General features: G+C 56.4%; 3 protein-coding genes across 4 annotated transcripts; 2 read left to right on the top strand and 1 right to left on the bottom strand.

Annotated features, from left to right (window-relative positions):
* Window positions 1-863: 863 nt before the first annotated feature.
* Abhd14b (abhydrolase domain containing 14B) lies at window positions 864-4,967 on the top strand. Of its 2 annotated transcripts, none has more exons than XM_051140778.1 (4): window positions 864-877; window positions 2,367-2,595; window positions 3,765-4,006; window positions 4,487-4,967. In XM_051140778.1, exons 2-4 carry the CDS (start codon window positions 2,385-2,387, stop codon window positions 4,664-4,666), a joined length of 633 nt encoding a protein of 210 aa, XP_050996735.1. In that variant the 5' UTR covers window positions 864-877; window positions 2,367-2,384; the 3' UTR covers window positions 4,667-4,967. The 2 variants fall into 2 exon arrangements, with proteins under 2 accessions (XP_050996735.1, XP_050996734.1); XM_051140777.1 differs by lacking the exon at window positions 864-877 and adding an exon at window positions 1,274-1,361.
* A 3,972-nt stretch (window positions 4,968-8,939) lies between these two features.
* On the top strand, window positions 8,940-17,032 carry Pcbp4 (poly(rC) binding protein 4). Its single transcript, XM_051140782.1, has 13 exons — window positions 8,940-8,955; window positions 12,759-12,910; window positions 12,999-13,022; window positions 13,121-13,153; window positions 13,373-13,489; window positions 13,722-13,853; window positions 13,998-14,126; window positions 14,371-14,445; window positions 14,624-14,668; window positions 14,759-14,822; window positions 14,933-14,985; window positions 15,073-15,242; window positions 15,670-17,032. Exons 2-13 carry the CDS (start codon window positions 12,830-12,832, stop codon window positions 15,956-15,958), a joined length of 1,212 nt encoding a protein of 403 aa, XP_050996739.1. The 5' UTR covers window positions 8,940-8,955; window positions 12,759-12,829; the 3' UTR covers window positions 15,959-17,032.
* A 21-nt stretch (window positions 17,033-17,053) lies between these two features.
* On the bottom strand, window positions 17,054-18,738 carry Gpr62 (G protein-coupled receptor 62). The gene has a single exon (XM_051140781.1). It carries the CDS (start codon window positions 18,247-18,249, stop codon window positions 17,179-17,181), a length of 1,071 nt encoding a protein of 356 aa, XP_050996738.1. The 5' UTR covers window positions 18,250-18,738; the 3' UTR covers window positions 17,054-17,178.
* Between the last annotated feature and the right edge of the window lie 2,062 nt (window positions 18,739-20,800).

The raw sequence follows: 20,800 nt of genomic DNA on the forward strand, positions 1-20,800 counted from the left end.
CAGTTTAGCAATCAAAGGGCCGAAGTCGGGCCACCCAGGCGCGCTTGCGCAGTACGCAGCTGCAGGCCCTGCCTGGTTACCAAGGGAGGATTTGGGGCGGTGCCCCAAAGCACAGAGGCCCGCCCCCGTTAGGCCCAGATTATCGGAATTGTTGTTGGCCTGAGGCCTGCGAGCCGAGAACCACTGGGTTCCTTACTTTTTGCAGGTGTTTGTTTCAAAATGTTTAGGAAAGGACTCGCTGCATAGGACTTAAGGACGGGTCAAGCCTCAGAAGAATTCCTGGCACCAGAAGTCTCCTAGTGTAAATGCCAGGTGATGTTATTGTTACCGAGCAGCTCCAGGCTTCTGCCCAAGCACTTTTTTTTTCTTTTCTTGTTTTTTCCTTTTGGTTTTTTGGGTTTTTTGAGACAGGGTTTCTCTGTGTAGCCTTGGCTGTCCTGGACTCACTTTGTAGACCAGGCTGGGCTCAAACTCACAGCCATCCACTTGCCTCTGCCTCCCGAGGGCTGGGATTAAAGGCGTGCACCACCACCACCATCCAGCTTTGTTTTGTTTTTCGAGACAGGGTTTCTCTTTGTAGCCTTGGCTGTCCTGGACTCTTTTGTAGACCAGGCTGGCCTCGAACTCACAGAAACCTGCCTACCTCTGTCTCCTGAGTGCTGGGATTAAAGGCGCGTGCCACCACCGCCCGGCCCCCCAAGCACTTCCGTTACTTGCCCATTCCCCTGCCCGGTCAGAGCCGGAGGTGACCTCTGAGCCTAGTCTGATCAGGATGCCTGTTATTGTTTGGCAACCTGTGATCCACCGTCTGCTCTGCCCCAGGTTCAGGCCTCTGTATTGCGACCAGGCCCCGGAGCCTGATTGGTACCCTGCCAAGGTTGGCATTAACCGGACTCATTCTATAGGCACGGAACAGACTCCCATGCCACCTGGCTGAACTTTGGCAGAACCTTATGCTCAGATGTGTAGGATGTCAGCTTCATGACAGGTGCACAACTCGTCCTGAACTGTCCTGACTCGGGGTGAGGGCGGGGGTGGGAGCCGGACAGCAGAGATACCAGAAATAGCTTTCACGCTCAAGGCAGGCCACTTCCGTGTGGGGCAGATCGCTGAGGATGTCAAGGTCTCCTTCAACCCTGCTCTTGGGCACATGGGGATAGGGGTGGGCTTGGGGAAACGAGTTCTATCAAAGAACGAAGGGTTAAGGCGTGCACGAGCCTAGTGGTAGCTGTGACCAAGAGAGGGCGCCCAGAACGCCCACGCCTGTCCCCACCTCCCTGCCCAGCTCCTTTCCTACTTCTCTTCCCCCACTCGCCAACCGCACGCGCCATTTCCCTGCGGAAGACCGCGCACATTCCCAGGTACCACCCAGCGCTCTTTCTTTGCATCTCCACTCAGAACCCACCTGCCCCAAGTCTTCTCCTCTCTGGCTCTCCCGGTCACCTCTCTCTGGGCTGCCCCTTATTCCCGGGCTTCCTCCAGACAGACCCAGGGATTCGGTACTGTGGTGCGCCAGAGGACCGAGGGAGCCTTAGCAGCGCGGATGACCGCAGCGTCAACTGGTTGCGCTCCAGTGGCCAGCGCGCTGCCGAGCACCCGGCGTTCCTGGCAGTCGGGAACGCCAAAGTCCTTGCCGACCGACTGGCGCATGTGTTCCTGCCTCTGGAAAAAGGGCCTTCATCCCAAACAAACTTGGTCTCATTCTTAACCTGTATTGCTAGTTCAGCCACGGTAAGATAGTGCTGGTGTAGATGAGGCTAAGAAAGACAGTATTTACCCTCGATTGGACACTTACTATGTTCTAGGCATGTATCAGGCTTATTTTTTTTTCATGGATAACCTGGTTTAATCCTACCCACTGTCTATGAACTAGTATTGAATAGTCACAGATTCTAGTTTTTAATACCAGCAGATACCTTAACTGGTGGAGACATCTACCTGGATTCTTCACTTTTTTGCATAGTCCTTTCTTTTCTTTTCTTTTCTTTTTTTTTTTTTTTTCCTTTATTGTTGTTGTTTCAAGACAGGGTTTCTCTGTGAAACCCTGGCTCGCTGGAAACTCACTCTGCAGATAGGTGGCCTTGATCTGCACCTGCCTCTGCCTCCCGAGTGCCAGAACTAAAGGCGTGCACCACCACCGCTGGGCAGTTTTTCTTAAAGTTCTTAAGTGACATTCCTAAGTCTGCCATGTTTCTGTTAAGACAGTTGAAGTTCATCATCACACCACTGAAGGGAAAAGACAGAAGTAACACCTGCTTCTTCCTACCCCAGTTCCGATCCTAGAGACCTTTAGCTACCTAAGCGGTCCCTGCTGCCCTCGGGCAGGATGTTCTTTTATTCCTCATCAGCCTGCCTTTGAACTGCAGGCACCATCACCATCGGGCATGGCCAGTGTGGATCGGCGTGAGGGCACCATCCAGGTGCAGGGCCAGGGCCTCTTCTTCAGAGAGGCAAAGCCTGGCAGCGGGCAGACCGCTCGCTTCTCTGTGCTGTTGTTGCACGGCATCCGCTTCTCCTCTGAAACCTGGCACAACCTGGGTACTCTGCATAAGCTGGCCGAGGCTGGCTACAGGGCCGTGGCCATTGATCTGCCAGGTACTTCTCGGGGTAGGCTTCTGGGCCAGGGTTGGGGGCAAAACTTGAAGATGGAGGAGGACTGAAAAGATTTAGCCAGCCTGGGCCCTGAGTTTGACCGAGTTAGGGACACAGTGCACAGACCTTTGAACTCGTTTAGTCTTGCTCTAGCAGGGTCGATACACTGCTCAGCTGCTTTACACTGTTGCTGGGCCTGTCTTTCGATGTCTCTGGGTTTCACTTCCCTTATTGTAACGGTAGGTACCACACTCCTGCTGCTGACTGTCTCTGATGGGCACGGAACGAGGTTATCTGTGTGGATGCATTAGCTAGCACTGGACAGGTAGTAAAGGTTGCTGAGCTGATTGGAAGTACCTTGACAGAGCCATACTCACAGGCTGGTGGGAACAGTGACAATTGAGTCTTCCAGAGCCTTGGAAGACATGGGTAGGGCCTGACGGATGGCTAAATACTTGGTCACTTATTTCCAAGCAGAGTCCTTGAGCTGGGCACTGAAGGAGGTGGAAACTGCTCCCAGATTGCCTGTCATAACCTGGATCACCAGGCCCCACCCCTTATAGTGTCACGTGAGGAATTGGAGGCATAGCCTATCTGACAGGATCTAATTCCCTCACGTGGCCAAAGCCGATATGGTTTCAGGTTTACGGCCTGGCCAGGCTTGCTTCCAACAGTGGGTTGGGCTGAGCTTCAGGGTGAAGTCTACACTAATGTTGCTTGCGCAGGGGTGGGGTGGGCAGCTGCAGCGGCGGCTGGGGGCTGACTGGTCCCAGTGGAGCAGCACTGTTGTTGTCAATTCAGGACTAGGTGCCTTTTAAACTGTTACCTTAATTTTCACAAGTTTAAATGGCAGGTGCATTCCTTGTCCCCGTTTTAAACAGCTGAGGAGGGCCAGGAGGCCATTACCTCTGGTCATCTTCATAGGACCAATGGAGAACTGGGACTCAGGTCTAGGCCTGATAGACTTCAGAGCTTTTCAGGACACTGTTAGTCCTACAAAGTATTGTCACATTCTTGCCACAGATACAATGGCCTGTGGGAGTGAGTGAATTCCGCCCACTGGGTGTTCCATGAACTTTGGCACGGAGAGACTGACTTAGGGGCACTTGCTAGAAGAAGGAACCCTTCCCACTCACTGCCTTTGTCTCTCTCCTACACTGAATCCCCCTCAGGTCTTGGGCGTTCCAAGGAAGCAGCAGCTCCTGCCCCTATTGGAGAACTGGCTCCTGGCGGCTTCCTAGCAGCTGTAGTGGATGCCTTGCAGCTGGGACCCCCAGTTGTGATCAGCCCATCATTAAGTGGCATGTATGCACTGCCCTTCCTTGTGGCCCCTGGATCCCAACTCCGGGGCTATGTACCAGTGGCTCCCATCTGCACAGACAAGATCAGTGCCGCTGACTATGCCAGTGTTAAGGTTTGTGTGTGTCAGTGAGATGGCACGTCAGGAGCAAGGCAGGGTCCATCTCTGGGTCTTCTTCATCTGGGAGCTGGGTAACCAACTGGGTGGTTTCTGGGGAGATCTGACCACCTGACTCGTTTTGGCTGACTTAGCCTGTTACTAGGCCAATCCTTGTATAAAACTGTACCAGGGCTGTGTGTGGTGGCGCACGCCTGTAATCCCAGCACTCGGGAGGCAGAGGCAGGTGGATCGCTTTGAGTTCGAGGCCAGCCCTGGTCTACAAAGTGAGTCCAGGACAGCCAAGGGTACACAGAAAAACCCTGTCTCATAAAACCAAACCAAACCAAAACTGTACCAGGGAAGGTACAAACCCATGTTCCCATCTGCTAGGTTGGCTTGTCTCTCCTCCTCAGGTGGGCACGAAGTGCTGATGAGCGTTGGAGCTGGGCTGGTGTGGCAAGCCCCTTGATTCTTTCCTCCTTTCCTCCCTCGCAGACCCCAGCTCTGATTGTGTATGGAGACCAGGACCCCATGGGCTCCTCCAGCTTTCAGCACCTGAAGCAACTGCCCAACCACAGAGTGCTGGTCTTGGAAAAGGCGGGGCATCCCTGTTACCTGGACAAGCCAGACCAGTGGCATACAGGGCTGCTGGATTTCCTGCAGGGGCTAGCATGAGACGTAATCCTGCCTGCTCTGGGATCTCTCGCTGTCTTCTGGTCTCTGGCTTGTGCATCACCTGGAACAGGTCTGTCTATACATCTGTCCGGGGTTCCTGTGGTTTCTGCTTTTCTCTTGCACTGGCAGATCGGATTAAGGAGTTGAAAATCAAATGGTAAGGCCTCGGATTCAAGGGAAGAAATCTGATTGTAGGTAGGGTAATGCATGCACTTCTACAGGTTCCTTTGCTTGGGTTTTTCACTTCTGCCTTTCTTTCCACTGCGCCTCCTTCTTCAGGCGCTCCCCGACCCCTCACAGGCCACAGATGACACACACACACATACATGTATGAATGCTTGTTTAGATCCGTCCCATACCCAAACAGACCCCTTCCCTTGAAAGCAGCACACAAGGTCCACCTTACTGGGCTGACACTCACTTTGCTATGCAGCTTTGCATCACATGCTTGCTATGGGTACCTGTGCAGTCTCTGGGTTTGTAAGAGACTGGACTTGCCGAGATAAAGATGTGGCCAGCCCTAGATTTCTCCTACCTACAAGTTGCAACTGGTCCCAGACCAGAATTACTTCCTCAGAAGAGGAGGTGCACCCCTCTGCCTTTCAGTTCTCCCCAGTTTTCTCTTTCCCTTCTTTTTTGGGGGGTGCCTGCACGTCTCCCCGGGTCATCAAGCATGAATCTTCTCAGCCAAGCTTGTTTCCTGCTATGAGGTTTGGGAGTGGGATGGGGAGACCGACTGTGGAGGCCCCTGAAATAAAGTGATGCAATTAGACCCTCACATGCTTTTGCTGTCTCCGGAGCGCCGCCCCTCCCCCTTCCCCTTGGGACTGCCACTGTGGGCTCCTCCCCCACCCTGGCGGGACCAGATGGTCCCCCTGCCCTTTGTCCACTAGGCCAGATGGAGGGAAAGGAAGATTGGATTCCCCTCCCCACCCACACACATCCAGGTGCCAAGAGACTCAGCTGAGGGGGGAGGTGGAGGTCAGTGGGACCCGCATGAGCCGATTACTGAAAAGGGGAGACTATCTGCTCTAGGATGGGGGAGGGGAAGCCTCAATTACTCCCCTCCCAACTCCTATCTCTTTCCTAGTAAAGGATTTAATGGCGCTCCATCCCTTACAACCCTTGCTCCAAAAGGAATTTGGCCAGTAGATTTGAGGGATCACGGGACTGGGTGCTAAAGGGCCACACACAGCTCTCAGGCCCCTCCTCCGGCCGGTAGGGTAACCTGTCCTGGGCGGATGTGCGGAAGCCGTAGGTGGCCGGTCTTGGTGGGCTGGACCCCGGAGTAAAGGATGGCTAAGAAAGCGAGAGTCGGCACAGGGCGGAGGGCCGTGGGACAGAAGCCGGGAGGCGCAGCCTGGGTTGAAATGAAGGCTACGGGGAGCTGGGTAGAAGCGCTGGGCGGGAAGAACGGGCCAGGCGAGAGCCGCACGGGGAGGATCCCGGGGCCCCGGTGAGCCGCAGGGGAAGGGTCCAACGCTCCCTCCCGGAAGCGGTGGCCGCTCGGGGCGCCGGACCGCGCGGAGCGGGGCGGGGCGGGCGGCTGCGGCACTAGGGCTGCTGGGGCGGGCCCGCCGCGCTGTAATCGGATCCGGGGAGGGGGCGGGGCGGGGCCGGGCCAGGCGGGCCGGGGGGGTGGGGGGGGGGGGGGCGCGGAGCCGGGCTCCGGGCCGGCCGGGCTCCGCGTCTGTCAAACCCCTCATTGTTCGCAGCTGATGTCACTCGCAGTTGTGAGCGGCCGCCTTTCCCGGGGACAATGTGGGACTGAGCGGCCCAGCCGCCGCTGCCGCCGCCGCCGCAGAACAACCCCAGCGAGGTAAGGCGCGGGGCCGGGCGGGGCACCGCGGCCCATGAAGTTTGGGGGTTCGCTTGGCGCGGAGGGTGGGGGTGGGGGACGGCGCGGGAAATCCGCTCCAGTGTGCACCCGACCGCGGTCCTGGGGGCACCACGAGGAACACGTTCCCTGTCCAATACGGCCGAGGCCTGCACAGGTGGGGGGCGTTGGTTTTCCAGGGGAGCACCTCACTTCAGGGAGGGGTTTTTTGGACCTTAGGTACCAGGTTTGAGGCTCCCATCCTATTTGCAGTTTCTGTCCTTTGAGCTTGCTCTTAGTTCTGGACCTCATGTCCCGGGTCCTCTGCAGCTCCTGGCTCACACACACCCCTTACCGTTTTCTGCAGTCCTTGCAGGAGCCAGACACAAACCTCCAGGCCTAGGGTGGATGGAGATGATAGTTGAGAGCACAAAGTGTTCTCCCCTCTCCTGTGTCTCTTTATCTCCACCTCTGACCTAGCTTCTTGTCTGGGGTTCTGTGGGGGGGAAGGTGAGAGGCTCTGCCACTTAACTTTAACCTGGCCCTCATGCGTACATGGCCAGGAGAGGGAGGTGCCCACCTCCTCACTCTCCTAAACCAGGCCCGCCATCTTGAGACCTGTGGCACCCCGAGGCCCCGCCCCACCCTGGCCCCCAAGGGAATGGTCTTCAAGGGGATGTACCTTGGTCCGTTCACACCCCTTCTCTCAGAATGGGTGGCTGTGAGTCCCCACCAAGCCAAGGATGGTTACCTTTTTGCTGGACCAGTAAGACATGTGTCCCCCAGGGTCCTGTCTTGCTCATATAAAGAGCTCTTTAGAGCCCAGGCTTTGGTCTGGAGTTGATCTCTGGCTCTTCACTCTTCAGTGGGGTCAACACCTGGGGGGGGGTCTATTGTTTCTCCACTTGAGAACCGTTATCATCCTCTGGGTCCTGGAAACCCCCTCAACTTTCAAAGAACCCCTGTCCCAGCCCCCACCCCCAGCCTTCATCAGCATGCAGGCTCAGGCTGCCCAAACACAAGGGGATTGTTCTCTTTGCATGCCCAGGGTGGGGGGCTGGGAGCTCGGCCCACACACCCTGGCAGGCCCAGGCCGCAGAGGCGCTGGCTTGCCCCACCCTATGTCCACCCTCCTCCTCGCTTCACTGATCTCCTCCAGCCTCCATCACCATTGCTTAGCCCTTGAGGGAAGGGGCTGTGAGCTGTGCAGGTAGACCCACAGGGTCTGCTGACCTGCCCTCTGCCTCCCATGCGGTCAGTCTTCCAAACAACTCCCTTCCTCCTTAGGCCCCAGGTTCCTCTCTTGATTGGTGAGGTTTTTTCCAGTTGTGATTGGCTGAGCCCACCTAGTGCTGTGAAACGGATCTCAGCATTCCAGCATTTCTTCTACCAGCTCCTCTTCCTGCTAAGGGACCCACTCTGGTTTCTCTCTGGTCTCTCAGATCCCTCACTTTCACCAACGTGCCCCGAAGCCTCTGGGCCTGGGAAACCCAGAAAACAGGGGCTGGGATGCTGAGACGGACCTTGCAATTCTGACCAGGCATGTCCTGACTCTACCAATATGTTTAGTCCCTCAGCCCCAGGATTCTGAGGTGTGATGGTCTCCAACGTTCCAAGGCCTGTAAGCCCTAACTCCTCCCCGAATCTCCCAGAGCCACATCCTGTCTCAAATTTCCTATTCTCCTGTAGCAGAAAGATAGGCTCAGAAATGTCCAGTGGGCCTCCTTTGACTTGCAGCCATGTCTTTGAGAAGCACAGAGGCCAGAAGAATTTCATTTGATTTGAAGGATTGGGGTGGGCTCCATGGAGGAGGAGGCATTTGAGGAGAATTTTGCCAGAGAGGGAAGGGGATAAGGATTTCAAGCTGGAATTGTCAGCTGGCAAGGCAAAGGCTCTGTCTGAGGCCTGGAGGTGCTAGGCCTCTTTGGTGGCCTGGTTTGTATGAGGGATAGGGTAGGGATGCGACAAGAGACTTTGTGCAGGGGCAAGAGACCATGGAGGCCTCCATTGCTGGCACGTGGAGGTCAGCTTTATCCTCTGGGTCCTAGGGATCATGGGTGGATGGTTGTTAAATAGCAGTGAGCATTACAGGCTTCAGCATGGAGAATAGCAATTAGAGAGCTCTTTCAACTTGGAGAGACAGTACCAGCGAGCGGGTCCTGAGCCTGCCTTGGTTTCCCTCGGCTATGGAAATTCTTGGGAGGCTCTAAGGAGGGGATAGCATTGCTGGCACCCACTGGTTTAGCAGCTTCTAATTCGTCCATTTTCCTCTTCCCTGCCGTTTTATAAGACAGGCTGGAATCAAGAAACCAGAGCCTGGAATTGCACCCTTAGTCCTTGCATTCCCCCCCTCCCCCCCTCCGCTTCCAAACTAAGGATGATTGGCCATCCTGGGAGGCAGAAAGGCTAAGGCTGGGGCCTACGGGTCTGAGGATGCTGGGCAGTTTTGAGGAGGCCAGGCTAATCAGCAAGGGTGAGCATGCCCAGGGTAGGGGATGGACAAGGGAGTCGGGAGCTCTCATGGCTGTCAACCGCCTCCCCAAGGCCCAGTGGCCGACATCCTGCCACACCCTGCCACGCCTGATGCTTACCCATTCCCCAACATCATCGGGTGTGGCCAGTACGACTGTTTTTGGAGTAAGGATCGGAGGAGACTCTGCTATAGGTTAGGGTTGCTAAGGGGAATGTGGTGAGCATGCAGGATGGGGTGAAGTTGGAGACTGGAGTCGTCCAGCTTTCCGCAGCCCAGGTGGGTCCACAAAATCTAGTGGTCCAGACACACAGGGCAATAGAGCAGAGGGAATCCCCCAAGGGGCGGGCCAGTCTACTTGGTTCAACTGGCACCAGGAGCCCTCCCCTGCCCTGGATTGTTCTTGCACTAGAACAAAAGCCAGGGAGGACACTTGATCCCTGCATGTGGGGGGAGCTGGCTAAGCCCCCCGGCCCTTTGATTGGGCAGCTGTCATGGGAGAGAGACAGCTGGGGGGGAGGGGCAGGAAGGGGGTAGCCACCATCGCTTACACAGCTGTCACCCCCACCCTCCCTAACCCCTCCAGCCTGAGTGGCAGGAAGCCAGGCTCAGAAGGAGTAGGTACTTGGTCTGGGGAGGGGGGCTGGGAAGCATGACGGAAGGCCTCCCCCCTCCTGCCCCCTAGGTCAGAGGCTTGGTCTGAGTGTGGGATGTTCTGCCAGGGAGCTCTGCTGACCAGAGGGGGCTGGGCACCCTCAGAGGTGAGCTGGAGGTCAGTGTGGCATGATGTGTGTGGCTGCCACGTGGGTGGCCCAGCAGAGACCTGGGGCCCACCATACTGAAACAGCAAGATGCTCCTTCAAACTGCAGGGAAAGTGGGGTGGGGTGGGGGCCTCTGGTAATGAATGTCCAGTGGTGCCACTTAAGCCTGGGGTTCTGGGAGGACAGGCAGAAGCTTTATTCTTTCCAAAAGATAGGAAAGACTCGAGCATCTCTCGGAACAGGGTCACAGAGATACCAACATCTCTCCCTTAACTCCAACCCCCCAAACAGTGCAGGTGGGTAACTCCAGATCCAGGCCTGGGAAGAACTAGGCCAGGGTTACCTATTGAGTTTGGGGTAGTGGGTTTCTGCTGCGGACCCAGGCATCTCCGTGACAAGACTAGCAATTCCGCCCACATTGCGCTTTCCCTGGGGGCGGGGGGGTCCACAAGAAGTGAGAAGATGACCGGGATTGCTTTCCGATCACTCAGTTAGAGTCCACGAAATTCTGGCACTTAAGATTCTATGGCCCCAGAAAAGCCACCAGTCTTCCAAACATCCACAGGTCAGGCAGGGCCTCCCCTGGGCCACCAAAGCCTAAACTCCACTTCAGAAAGGGACTAGCAGACCCAGACTAGAACAGGTACAGTTGGGACACAGATGGAACCTTGGCCAGTCCTGCACTAGCTTGGACCCTGTTCTTCCCTCTGTACTTCTTCTTTCTTGGGACCTTGGGCAGGTTCATCTGCTCCCGTCACTGGCATGTCCGAGCACCCTCTCTAGCCCGGCTCTGAACTGAGCCCTGGGGACACAAGGAGAGAAGGTGGCAGCTTTGGCTCCAGTTCTAAGGGGCTCCCAGGCTTGGCTGTCCAGGGAGACAGAAACAACTCACGTCATCACAGGCGCTTTGATGGGGGAAGTGCAGGCAGCCAGGGGAATGTCCAGCAAGGGCAGCCAGCGTGAGGTTGGCCAGGATGCCCAAAGAACACAGGCCCTGAATCTATTGCTGGGCTCCACCCTCAGTGCTGAGTCTATGGCCGAATTCAAGTAGAAGAAGTGGGCATCCAGGAAAAGGCACTTAGGAACAAGGTCGCCATCCCGATTGTCCCCACTGCAAGGAGGAAAGGTGACCGCGGTTCGGTACAGTGGCTCACTCAGGTATCCGAGAGAAGCAAGGTTGGGAATGCCCTATCCATGCCATACCCAAACTCTGGCTAGCATGAGACATTTGAGAGGAGGTCTTTGGACAGGGCTCTGAAACCTTGGCCCTCATGTCAGGACAGGTCAGAGGGGCTGGCTAAGGTGTTCTGAGTTCTCCAAATGCTCCCATTGGGAACACTTATCCTCTGCCCCAACACCCTTCTGGGCAGAAGGAATTTCTTTTGTTAGTGATGTCTGGGCCCAGACCCTTTCTTGGCCCCAGTTGGTTCCTGTCTGTTGTCTGTCCTCCTTGAGTTCTGGTCCCCAGTGAGCTCACCATCAAGGCTGGTCCTTGGTGGGAGACAGTCGGCCCGCTGAAGGATTTCTGAGGAGGATTAAGGTTTCAGGATTAAGTTGAGGCATGAAAAGGGGTCGGGTGGGGAGGGTTGGCGACTGGGCTAATCCTGGTAGCTAATCTCAGGCTCGGCAGGCCGTGTTCCATCAGCTAATGGCCTTGGCATTCCTGCAGCCCACCAAATCCTCCTCTTGCCCATTACCCAGTCCCAAGGAGACAGATCCTCTGCTCTATGTGGAAATTGAAATTGAGTCCCCAGAGACCCAGTGACACGTTTCTGGTATAGCGGTGTGTTCGAGGTGGGAAGAGTGGCCAGTGTCTACACTTCTTACCTCCAGTGCACAGGGGGCCATTCTGAGCACAGAGGAAATGGATCAGAAGTAGCATTGTGGAGCTTTACCCTCATGTCAGTGTTGTGTAGATCAGGCCCAGAGCTGTCTGCAGTGACCCTCTCCTCTAAGGACTCCTGGTCCATGGGAAATCGCCTCAAGGGCTCCTGCCCCAAACCTTTGCCAGGCTCTAGTTTCCTCTTTGGCCTCTTCTCTAGACTTGTTAAGCCCTGGCCTCTGGAAGCAGGGGCCTCAAATGTTTAGAATAAACGTCTCTTTCTAATTTTTGAAGATGAAGGGCTTACTACATAGCCCAGGCTAGTCCTGAATGAGAGCCTCCTGCCTTTGCTTGGGTGCATCCTGGGTTTATAGGCCTGTGCTACTATGCCTGGCCCAGAGTAAAATAACTTAATTTCTTTCTTTCTTTTTTCTCTTTTTAGTTTTTCGAGACAGGGTTTCTCTGTGTAGCCTTGGCTGTCCTGGACTCACTTTGTAGACCAGGTTGGCCTCGAACTCACAATGATCCACCTGCCTCTGCCTCCCGACTCAGAGTAAACTTTCAACCTTAATTCCACAGTATCCACAGGGATCCTTTCTTCCAAGTCAGGGAGGAAGCTGTCCTGTGGTTTCTCACAAACATCCAGACCTCTTCATTCACCTGTTTCTCCTCCTGTTCTAGTGCTCAGGCCTACCATCCTTCTAATAGGTGGGCATAAGGAACACCATTCAGGGAAATTGGGTGTCTATCATGTGACTGTCTTATTCTAACTCTCAGAAATTTCGAGTGTAGGATTCAGTGTTTATTTTTTGTTTTGTTTTGTTTGCTTTGTTTTGTTTCTTGAGACAAGGTTTCTCTTTGTAGCCCTGGCTGTCCTGGACTCACTCTGTAATCCAGGCTGGCCCCGACTCACAGAGCTCTGCCTGCCTTTGCCTCCCTCAGCTTCTGGGAGTGCTGGGATTAAAAGGCATGTGCCACCACGCCTGGCTGTCAGTAATTATTTTCTGGGTTGGGTGACTAAGGCCAAGAAGGGTTAAATGACCAGGATTACACAGCCAGGAAGATGCACACAAATACACTGGTCAGAGGGACGTTTGGAACTCAAAGCCCATGCTATCTCCCTTCTCTCTGAGTTTGGCTAGCCTGGCTTGGGAGTTCCCATGTAAGTGGCAGCATGGAAATAGGGCTTCTCTCAGATGCTCCTTTCTGCCGCCCTGTCCAGAGCCAGCTGAGCCACAGCGTGGACACACTCCCAGGCTGCCGCTGTGGCCCCAGCCCCGCCCACCCGACAGGATGAGCAGCTCAGATGCGGGGCTGGAGGAGGAGCCAGAGCTTAGCATCACCCTCACGCTGCGGATGCTGATGCATGGGAAGGTGAGTGGATGGGGCTGGTACAGGTCTCAGTCCTGCTTTACTGGCCTGGGGCATTTGCACCCATCTGAGTCCACGCTTGTCTTTGCAGGAAGTGGGCAGCATCATTGGGAAGGTAGGTGTCAAGTTCTGCTCTGTATATTCTCCCTCAATTTGGGTCTTATCCCTGGGAAAGAGGTGACCACTTAGGAATCTTGGTTTTGTCTCCCACAGAAGGGAGAGACTGTAAAGCGAATCCGGGAGCAGGTAAAGCTGGGGCGCGGGGAGGAGCCCATGGCTCTGATGCGGATGGGAGGGGAGGGGGGAGCGTTTTCCTCTGAATCACTCCAACTATGCGATAAACGGGTCCAGAAGGATGCCAGCTTCTACTCTTGGCTGGGGCCTGGTGAGAGGGGCGGGCAGACAGATCCCTGCCACCACAGTGGGGAAGATGCCTGCTGCCCAGTGCTTGTCCCACACCCGCAGAGCAGTGCCCGGATCACCATCTCCGAGGGCTCCTGCCCTGAGCGAATCACAACCATCACCGGCTCGACAGCTGCTGTCTTCCACGCGGTCTCCATGATTGCCTTCAAGCTGGATGAGGTTCGCGCCTAGCTGCGGTGGGAGTCTGAGGGTGGCTGCCTGTGAGAAACCCGACTCTGTCTTGTCTCCAGATCGTGGCCACGGGGGAGGGAAGGTCAAGTCCAAGGCCAGTGTTCTCCTGTAGGAGGTCTAGGGAGGAGGTGGTCTCCTTATCCTTCCTCAGGAAAGTACTTGAGGGAGGGCAGGTAGTAGTGAGGGCATTCCTGGGTGACTCACTGTCCCCCTGCCTCAGGACCTTTGTGCTGCTCCTGCAAATGGTGGCAGTGTCTCCAGGCCTCCAGTGACCTTGCGCCTCGTCATCCCTGCCAGCCAGTGTGGATCACTGATTGGGAAGGCAGGCACAAAAATCAAGGAGATCCGAGAGGTGAGCAGAGATAACACTCATCAGGGTATGTCTTCTATCCTTCAGTAGGAGGGAGAACTCGGGCTCCCAGGGTGCTCTAGGCTCTTGTACCCTTTCTCTTGGTTATTGGAGTCCACAGAAGTGGTTACTGTTTTCTGTTTGTAGACTACAGGGGCCCAGGTGCAGGTGGCAGGGGACCTGCTACCTAATTCCACAGAGCGTGCCGTCACCGTGTCTGGGGTGCCTGATGCCATCATCCTGTGTGTGCGCCAGATCTGTGCTGTTATCCTGGAGGTGCTTCCTGGGGTGGGGTGAGGAGGGCAGCCAAGGCCCAGGGTGCTTGTCCAACCCATTCAGACGTTATGGCTGTAACATGGAGTTGGGTGGGGCAGGCAGAGCTACAGGCGTGGGTTGATTCTAAGCCTTAGGGCCTTCTGGAATACATTCCCTTGAGAGCCATGGGTATACCTTAAGGCTGTTGGGTTCTTGGGGATGCCCGAGAGGACCCTGACAAAGCTTCTCAATTTGTGCCTTCCAGTCCCCACCCAAAGGAGCCACTATCCCATATCATCCAAGCCTCTCCCTAGGTACTGTCCTCCTCTCTGCGAACCAGGTGAGGGAAACATCATGACAGGCTTGAAAGCCTCGCTAGAGAAGGGGAACCAAGGTGGGGGAGGGAGTGGAATAAAGAATTGGGGCGGGGGGATCTGAGGGGGGAACGAAGATGACCTGACTAAACTGTCCTGACCTGTTATAGTGACCCCCCCTTTTCAACCGCTTTGTCACCATAGGGTTTCTCTGTCCAGGGTCAGTATGGAGCAGTGACCCCTGCAGAAGTGAGTGACCCACAGCTTGAGACACCCCATCCTGAACTGCTCCCCCCCCCCCCCACCCCTGCTAACCTCTGACCCTGTTCTCTGGCCCAGGTCACCAAGCTCCAGCAGCTCTCAGGCCATGCAATTCCCTTTGCCTCTCCCAGTGTGGTGCCAGGTAAGCCGTTCCTGCGGAAGGAGACAGCCAGGAGCTGGGCAGCCCTGGCGGTGGATGTGGGAGGCCCATAGAAACCCAGAACCACGTTCAGTTCTTTCCTTCTGCCTCAGGACTGGATCCCAGCACACAGACCAGCTCGCAGGAGTTCCTGGTTCCCAATGATGTGAGTAGAAGCTGAGGGGCTGGAGGCTTGGTGAAGGGATCCAGGGGTCTAGACCTTGCTCAGGTTTAAATTCTGCCTTCCTTCCAGCTGATTGGCTGTGTGATCGGACGCCAGGGCAGCAAGATCAGTGAGATCCGCCAGATGTCAGGGGCACATATTAAGATTGGGAACCAAGCAGAGGGTGCTGGGGAACGGCATGTGACCATCACCGGCTCACCGGTCTCCATTGCCCTGGCTCAGTACCTCATCACTGCCTGGTGAGCATGGAGTGGGCAGTGGGCAGACACAGGCGGGGAGGAAGGGATAACCTCCTGTCTCTCTGGACCAGTCCCCTGCTGCTCCTCAGCCCTTCGTCTTTTCCTGTGGTGTTACTCTACCCAAGTCATCTCTGCTGCCTCATTTACTTCTGTATCCATCTCTCATACCCTATCTCACCATTGTTGGTTTTACCTGGGTCTTCTCTCCTATCTGTCCTCTTAACCCAATATGTCTGCTTGTGTTTTCTGCCCTCCCTCCCCTTGTGACTTTCCTGTCCTTCCCCCCAAACACACCCACCCCATACCACACCCACCCCATACCGCTGTTCTCCAATCTACCCTCCTATCCTTTGGCTGACTTCATGGCCCCTGTCTTACCCCCACCTTTCCCTTCATCTCCCCCCCTCCCCCGTACCCCTCTCTCCAGTCTAGAGACGGCCAAGTCTACCTCTGGGGGGACGCCTGGCTCAGCCCCCGCAGACCTGCCCACCCCTTTCTCGCCACCCCTGACGGCCCTGCCCACAGCTCCCCCGGGCCTGCTGGGCACGCCTTGTGCCATCTCCCTCTCCAGCTTCATCGGCCTCAAGCCTGTGCCCTTCTTGGCTCTGCCACCTGCTTCCCCAGGGCCACCGCCGGGCTTGGCGGCCTACACTGCCAAGATGGCAGCGGCCAATGGGAGCAAGAAAGCTGAACGGCAGAAATTCTCCCCCTACTGAGGCCGGCTGAGGCACAGGCGGGGGCAGGCAGGACCGCCAGCAGGGGCTGCCTCCACATCCTTCCTGCCCAAGGAGACTCCACCATGGGGTCTTAAGCGCCAGTAATGCCAGACGCATGGATGCACCCCCTCACCCTGCCCCGTCTTTGGAGTTTCCTCCTCAGAGAGGGGACAGTTTCTGGCCCAGGGTTCTAGGAGCTATGGCAGTCCCAGGGCAGGGCTCCACCCCTTCAGACCTATGCTTGGACGCAGGGCAAGGCTGGGGCTTCCTCAGTGCTCTGCCATGGGGGGGCCACTCGTGTCCTTTCCATCCCTTTGGGCTTTCTGCCTGCTGCCCCAGTGGGAATTGGAGGAGAGTGAGGGGTGGCTGGGGCCAAGCTTCTCTCCATCCCTTGCAGATCCTGCTGCTTTACCCTTTTGACTGGAATAGACTGGCTGGGCTTGTCAGGGGGCAACCCAAAGAAAGGGCTCTGCCTGTAGCCGGGGGAGTGGCCTGGGGGCAGGGGCCTGGTTCTCAGCAGCAGACACTCTGTACAGTTTTTCAATCCCTGTTTTTGAATAAATATTCTCAGCGACCAGAAAACCGTGAAATAATACTGGTGTTGGGGTGACAAAAGTGCTGGCGGGAAGGGTGTAGCCGAAACCCCAAAGAGCCCCAGTCTGTGAATCCACCAGCCCTAGTCCTCATGGCAGCTCTGGGGTGAAATCACAGGACCCTTTGGAGGACACGTGTTAGTCTCTAGCCTTTAGCACCAAGCCAGTCGGGCTGCTTTGTGAGGAGCCTGCATGATGACTGTCCAGCTTCTCCATGGCACAGATGGCAGGGAAATCTTCTGCATGTCTCTCCAGAGTCGTCCTGATGTGCTGTGACCCAGACCCTGTCCAGCTTGGCTCATCCTTTTGGCCGTGAGCTCGTAGGACCCTCTTCTCTGTGACCATGTCTGCCTTTTCCCTATCTGGACCAGGGAGGGGTCCTTAGGAGATGAAGGCACAGGGTACAGATGGGAAAACTGAGCCCAAGGAAAGGTAGGATTGAGTACAAGACCACACAGGTAGTGCTGGGCCCAGAATCAGGCACCCGAGAAACCTTCCCAGGCTGAGTACCACACTCTCTCCTGTTTCAGAGCCAGCAGTCCCGGCAGAGTACTTGCCACAACTTGAGTAGGGGATAGATGTGCCCCACTGATCCCAACCTCCGTTCCCCAATTTGGGAGAAATCTCTCAGGTGGCCTCTGATACACTCGAGCTCTGTCCTGCGAATTCTCCGGGCTGTTCTGGTGCCTCCGAAGGGCCTAGGGAAGGGTCCTTGCGGAGTCCTTGGAGGCGCTGAATGAGTGTCCGAGGGTGCCAGGCCTGCGGCGGGCAGGTTTTCGGGGGCCGAGCCAGCGCTCGGCGGGTGAGGCGGCCCAGCGCCAAGCGCACTGGGCGCTGCAGCAGGCCGTAGAGGAAGGGATGAGCCGCGAAGGCGGAGTAGGCTACCCAGGTGACAGCCGCCTCCGCCGCTGCGGCGCGCGCTGCGGGCGCCAAGCACGCGCAGCCATAAGGCAGCCAGCAGGCTGCAAACTGGCCCACTGCCAGGGCTGGGGCTAGGGCCGCCTTGCCCCCGGGCAGACGTGGCCGGAGGGATGGCAAGAAGGAGAGGCGGCTGTCCAGAGAGTCAGAGCGGAGCCTGGTTCCGCGCGGGGGCCGCAGGGCGGCTCGCCGCGCCACCAGGAAGATGCTACCGTAGGCGGCCAGCAGCAGGAGGGCGGGCAGCGCGAAGGCCAGCAGCGCCCAGAGTGGCCGGAAGGGCCCGAGACCCCCGGCCAGGACCGAGCAACGAGCGGGAGCCGGAGGTGGCGCGGGGGGTGGCCCGAGCAAGGAGAGCGCGCCCAGGAGCGCGGCCGCCGACCACACCGCGGTGAGCACCAGCGCCGGCGCCGGCCGCGCGCCTGGCCGCAGCGGGTGGACTATGAGGCGGTAGCGCGCCAGGCCGAGCGCGGCCACGCCGAGCGTGCAGGCTGGAAGCAGCGCGGCCGAGAGAAATCGCGCCGCCCGGCACGAGGAAGGGTCCAGGGGCATACTGCCCAGCCCGGGCGGCGCGGCTAGCAGGCCCAGAGGCATGATGGAGGCGGCCGCAAGCAGGTCTACAACGCACAGGTGCGCCAGGTAGAAGGCATCTTGCAGCCCCGGCGTGCGCAGCACCACCACGAGCAGCGCGCCGTTGCCCAGCACGGCCCCCACCTCTACGAGAACCGCCAGGATAAACCCCACTGAGCCCGCGAGTTCGGTGGCACCCGAGCTGCTGGCCATCTGAGCGCTCAGGCTTCACTGGGGAGAGCGAAATGGAGCCTCCGACTCCAAGATTCCCATCACCTGTCCCATGCTCCTCAGGGCCCCTCACCTCGTAGGCTGCCCAGGAGGTGACTCCGATGCCCAGGCTGCCATCTTCTTATGAGGTTTAGTGGGCCCTACGGGTGGATGCAAGGCTGAGCTTGGCTCGGCTTTCTCCCCCTGCCCTAGCCCAGCTCCAGCAGCTCAGCCTCTGTGGAGATGGTACCGGCTGTCACTCTGATGCTTCCCTTTGGAGACACACACAGCTAGAAAGGGAGGGGCAGGGCCTGGTGCCAGCCCCCTTGGTCCTAGCAGCTGCCAGCTAGAGACTGGAGGCCCTTCTGTGAAACTGCCTGAGGGTACAGCTTACTGAGCCTAGATGGTTCCTTGACTTGCTCAAGGGTGGGACATCTTGCTCAGGGGAGGTCTGAGGAAGGAAAGGGGAAAAAAAATCTTGGCATGGCAAGGAGTGACTGCTCAGCCAATGCTACCTTGGCCCCTTACCTTGTGGAGTAAATGGAAGGAGGAGGAGAAGGAGGAGGAGGCCCTAGCAGAGAAACAGATGCTTGGTTGGTCTTGCATTTTCACTGCTGGCAAACCATCTCTCTTCTAAAATGTACTCTGCATATGCATTAGGAAATCACTCCTTCCCGATCCCAGACCGCAGCCAGTCAGTCCTGGCCAGTCAGTATGTGTCATTCCTGCCGCTGGCCCCAACCCCACCCCCACCCCAATAGACATACCAAGGAGGTGGCTCCTTGCAGATTTTGGCAAACTCCTCAGAATAGAGTTTCCTATCTCTCTAGCTTTTCTTTCTCCTACACCCAATCCGATTTGTCAAGGTCCTGGGAATCCAGTCATTTCGTATCACCAAGACCATTGCTGCCTCCCTGCCAGCACTGCTGCCCACCCAGAATGTCACAGCAGCCTTCTAAGTGGCCTGGCCTTGGCTCCTTCACCTCAGGCTGCTTTCCTGATTTCTGGCACTGTCCTTCCCAGGCTTCTCTGTGGGGGGATAGTCAGCCAATGGGAGTTAGCAGCAGAAGACTGGAGAGTGGGAGGAAGAAGGAAACCTGGACCTCTCCAGCCCTCTGTGGAAGACAGCCTCTTGCCCTGTAGCTATGGCTTCCTTCACGGGGGGGGGGGGGGGTGTCTTTTCTGTGCTCTTATTCTTTCTTTTTTTTTCAAGACAGAGTTTCTCTGTGTAGCCTTAGCTGTCCTGGACTCGCTCTGTAGACCAGGCTGGCCTCGAACTCACAGCGATCTGCCTGCCTCTGCCTCCCCAGTGCTGGGATTAAAGGCGTGCGCCACCACGCCCAGCCATCTGTGCTCTTATTCCTGCAAGATGAACCTGGCCCCATACTCCCTCTGGGTGGTGGGTGGAGATGGCTTCCCTGCTGTTGCTCATCTCTGGGTTGCCTCACTGTCTCCTGTTGGGTAGTTTCTGTTCTGTGTCTAGTTCCCCTGGTTTTCCATTATCTAGTGCGATTTCCTGTCTTGCTCACTGGATTTTTCACTGACTTGTTCCCTACAGTCCACTCTTAGCAGTGGCTGAAGTGGATCCTTTAAAAAATAAACCAGGTTTAAAAAACAAACAAACAAACAAACAAACAAAAAACCAGGTGGCATCATGGAACCTGTTCCTTCTGTCCCAAAGCATCCGAGCTCCTCCCTGCAGCGAGGCAGCCTCCATCAGCTCTCTTCGGCTCGCCTCCCACCTCTCCTCCTCCTCCTTGCCCTGCATGCTTCCGGGCACAGTAGCTACTTACTGGTCTGTGTCTCTCACCTGGCAAACTGCTCTCCCGGGTCTTTGCATTGCTGCTCCCTCTGCCTGCCCGGGCCTCGCTCCCTGCTTTGCTGTAGTTTATTTGTTTATCATTTTTGAGGCAGGAACTAATATAGTCTAGGCTGGCCTCAAACTCATCTTGTAGCTAAGGATGATACTAAGTTTCTAGCCCTACTGCCTTCCTCCCCTGAGTGCTAGGACTTCAGACATATGCTACTGAATCTAATTTTTGATCTGTCCTTTACTTCAGTTTTCTACTCACAAGAGAGGCCTGCCTTGACCATCTATTCTAAAAGCATCCCAGATTCGGCTCACATTAATCCGTTTACCCTGCTTTAGTGCTCTTGCAGGCACTGTCCCGATATTCTGTTTCATAGACGTGTGCGCCATATCATTTGGGCTGGAAGAGCAGGGCCCTTGTCTGCCTCTTGCCTGGAGCAGTGCCTCCAAGGTCATCAGAAGAACAAGCTCAGCATCACTTCCTCTCTAGAGATCAGGCTCCAGCCTCTCGGTGTGACTCACTCCACCCTGGAATCTGATAGGTCACAGCCCAGTTTTTCCACCGTTCAGGCGAGAAGGTTGGGGGTCCAGAGAAGGGTGGCCTGCGCTTTAGCTCATACAGCCAGGGCTCTGGTCACCTCCCTCCTCCAGCTCGTTCCACACCGACATCCCTTTCCCATCCTTGGATGTGGTGTTTGCATCCTCCAGAGGGTGCAGCTGGATCTTTGAGGTTTTCATTCAGAG

The sequence above is a fragment of the Acomys russatus genome, chromosome 32 (genome assembly GCF_903995435.1).
Source record: "Acomys russatus chromosome 32, mAcoRus1.1, whole genome shotgun sequence".
NCBI lineage: Eukaryota > Metazoa > Chordata > Mammalia > Rodentia > Muridae > Acomys > Acomys russatus.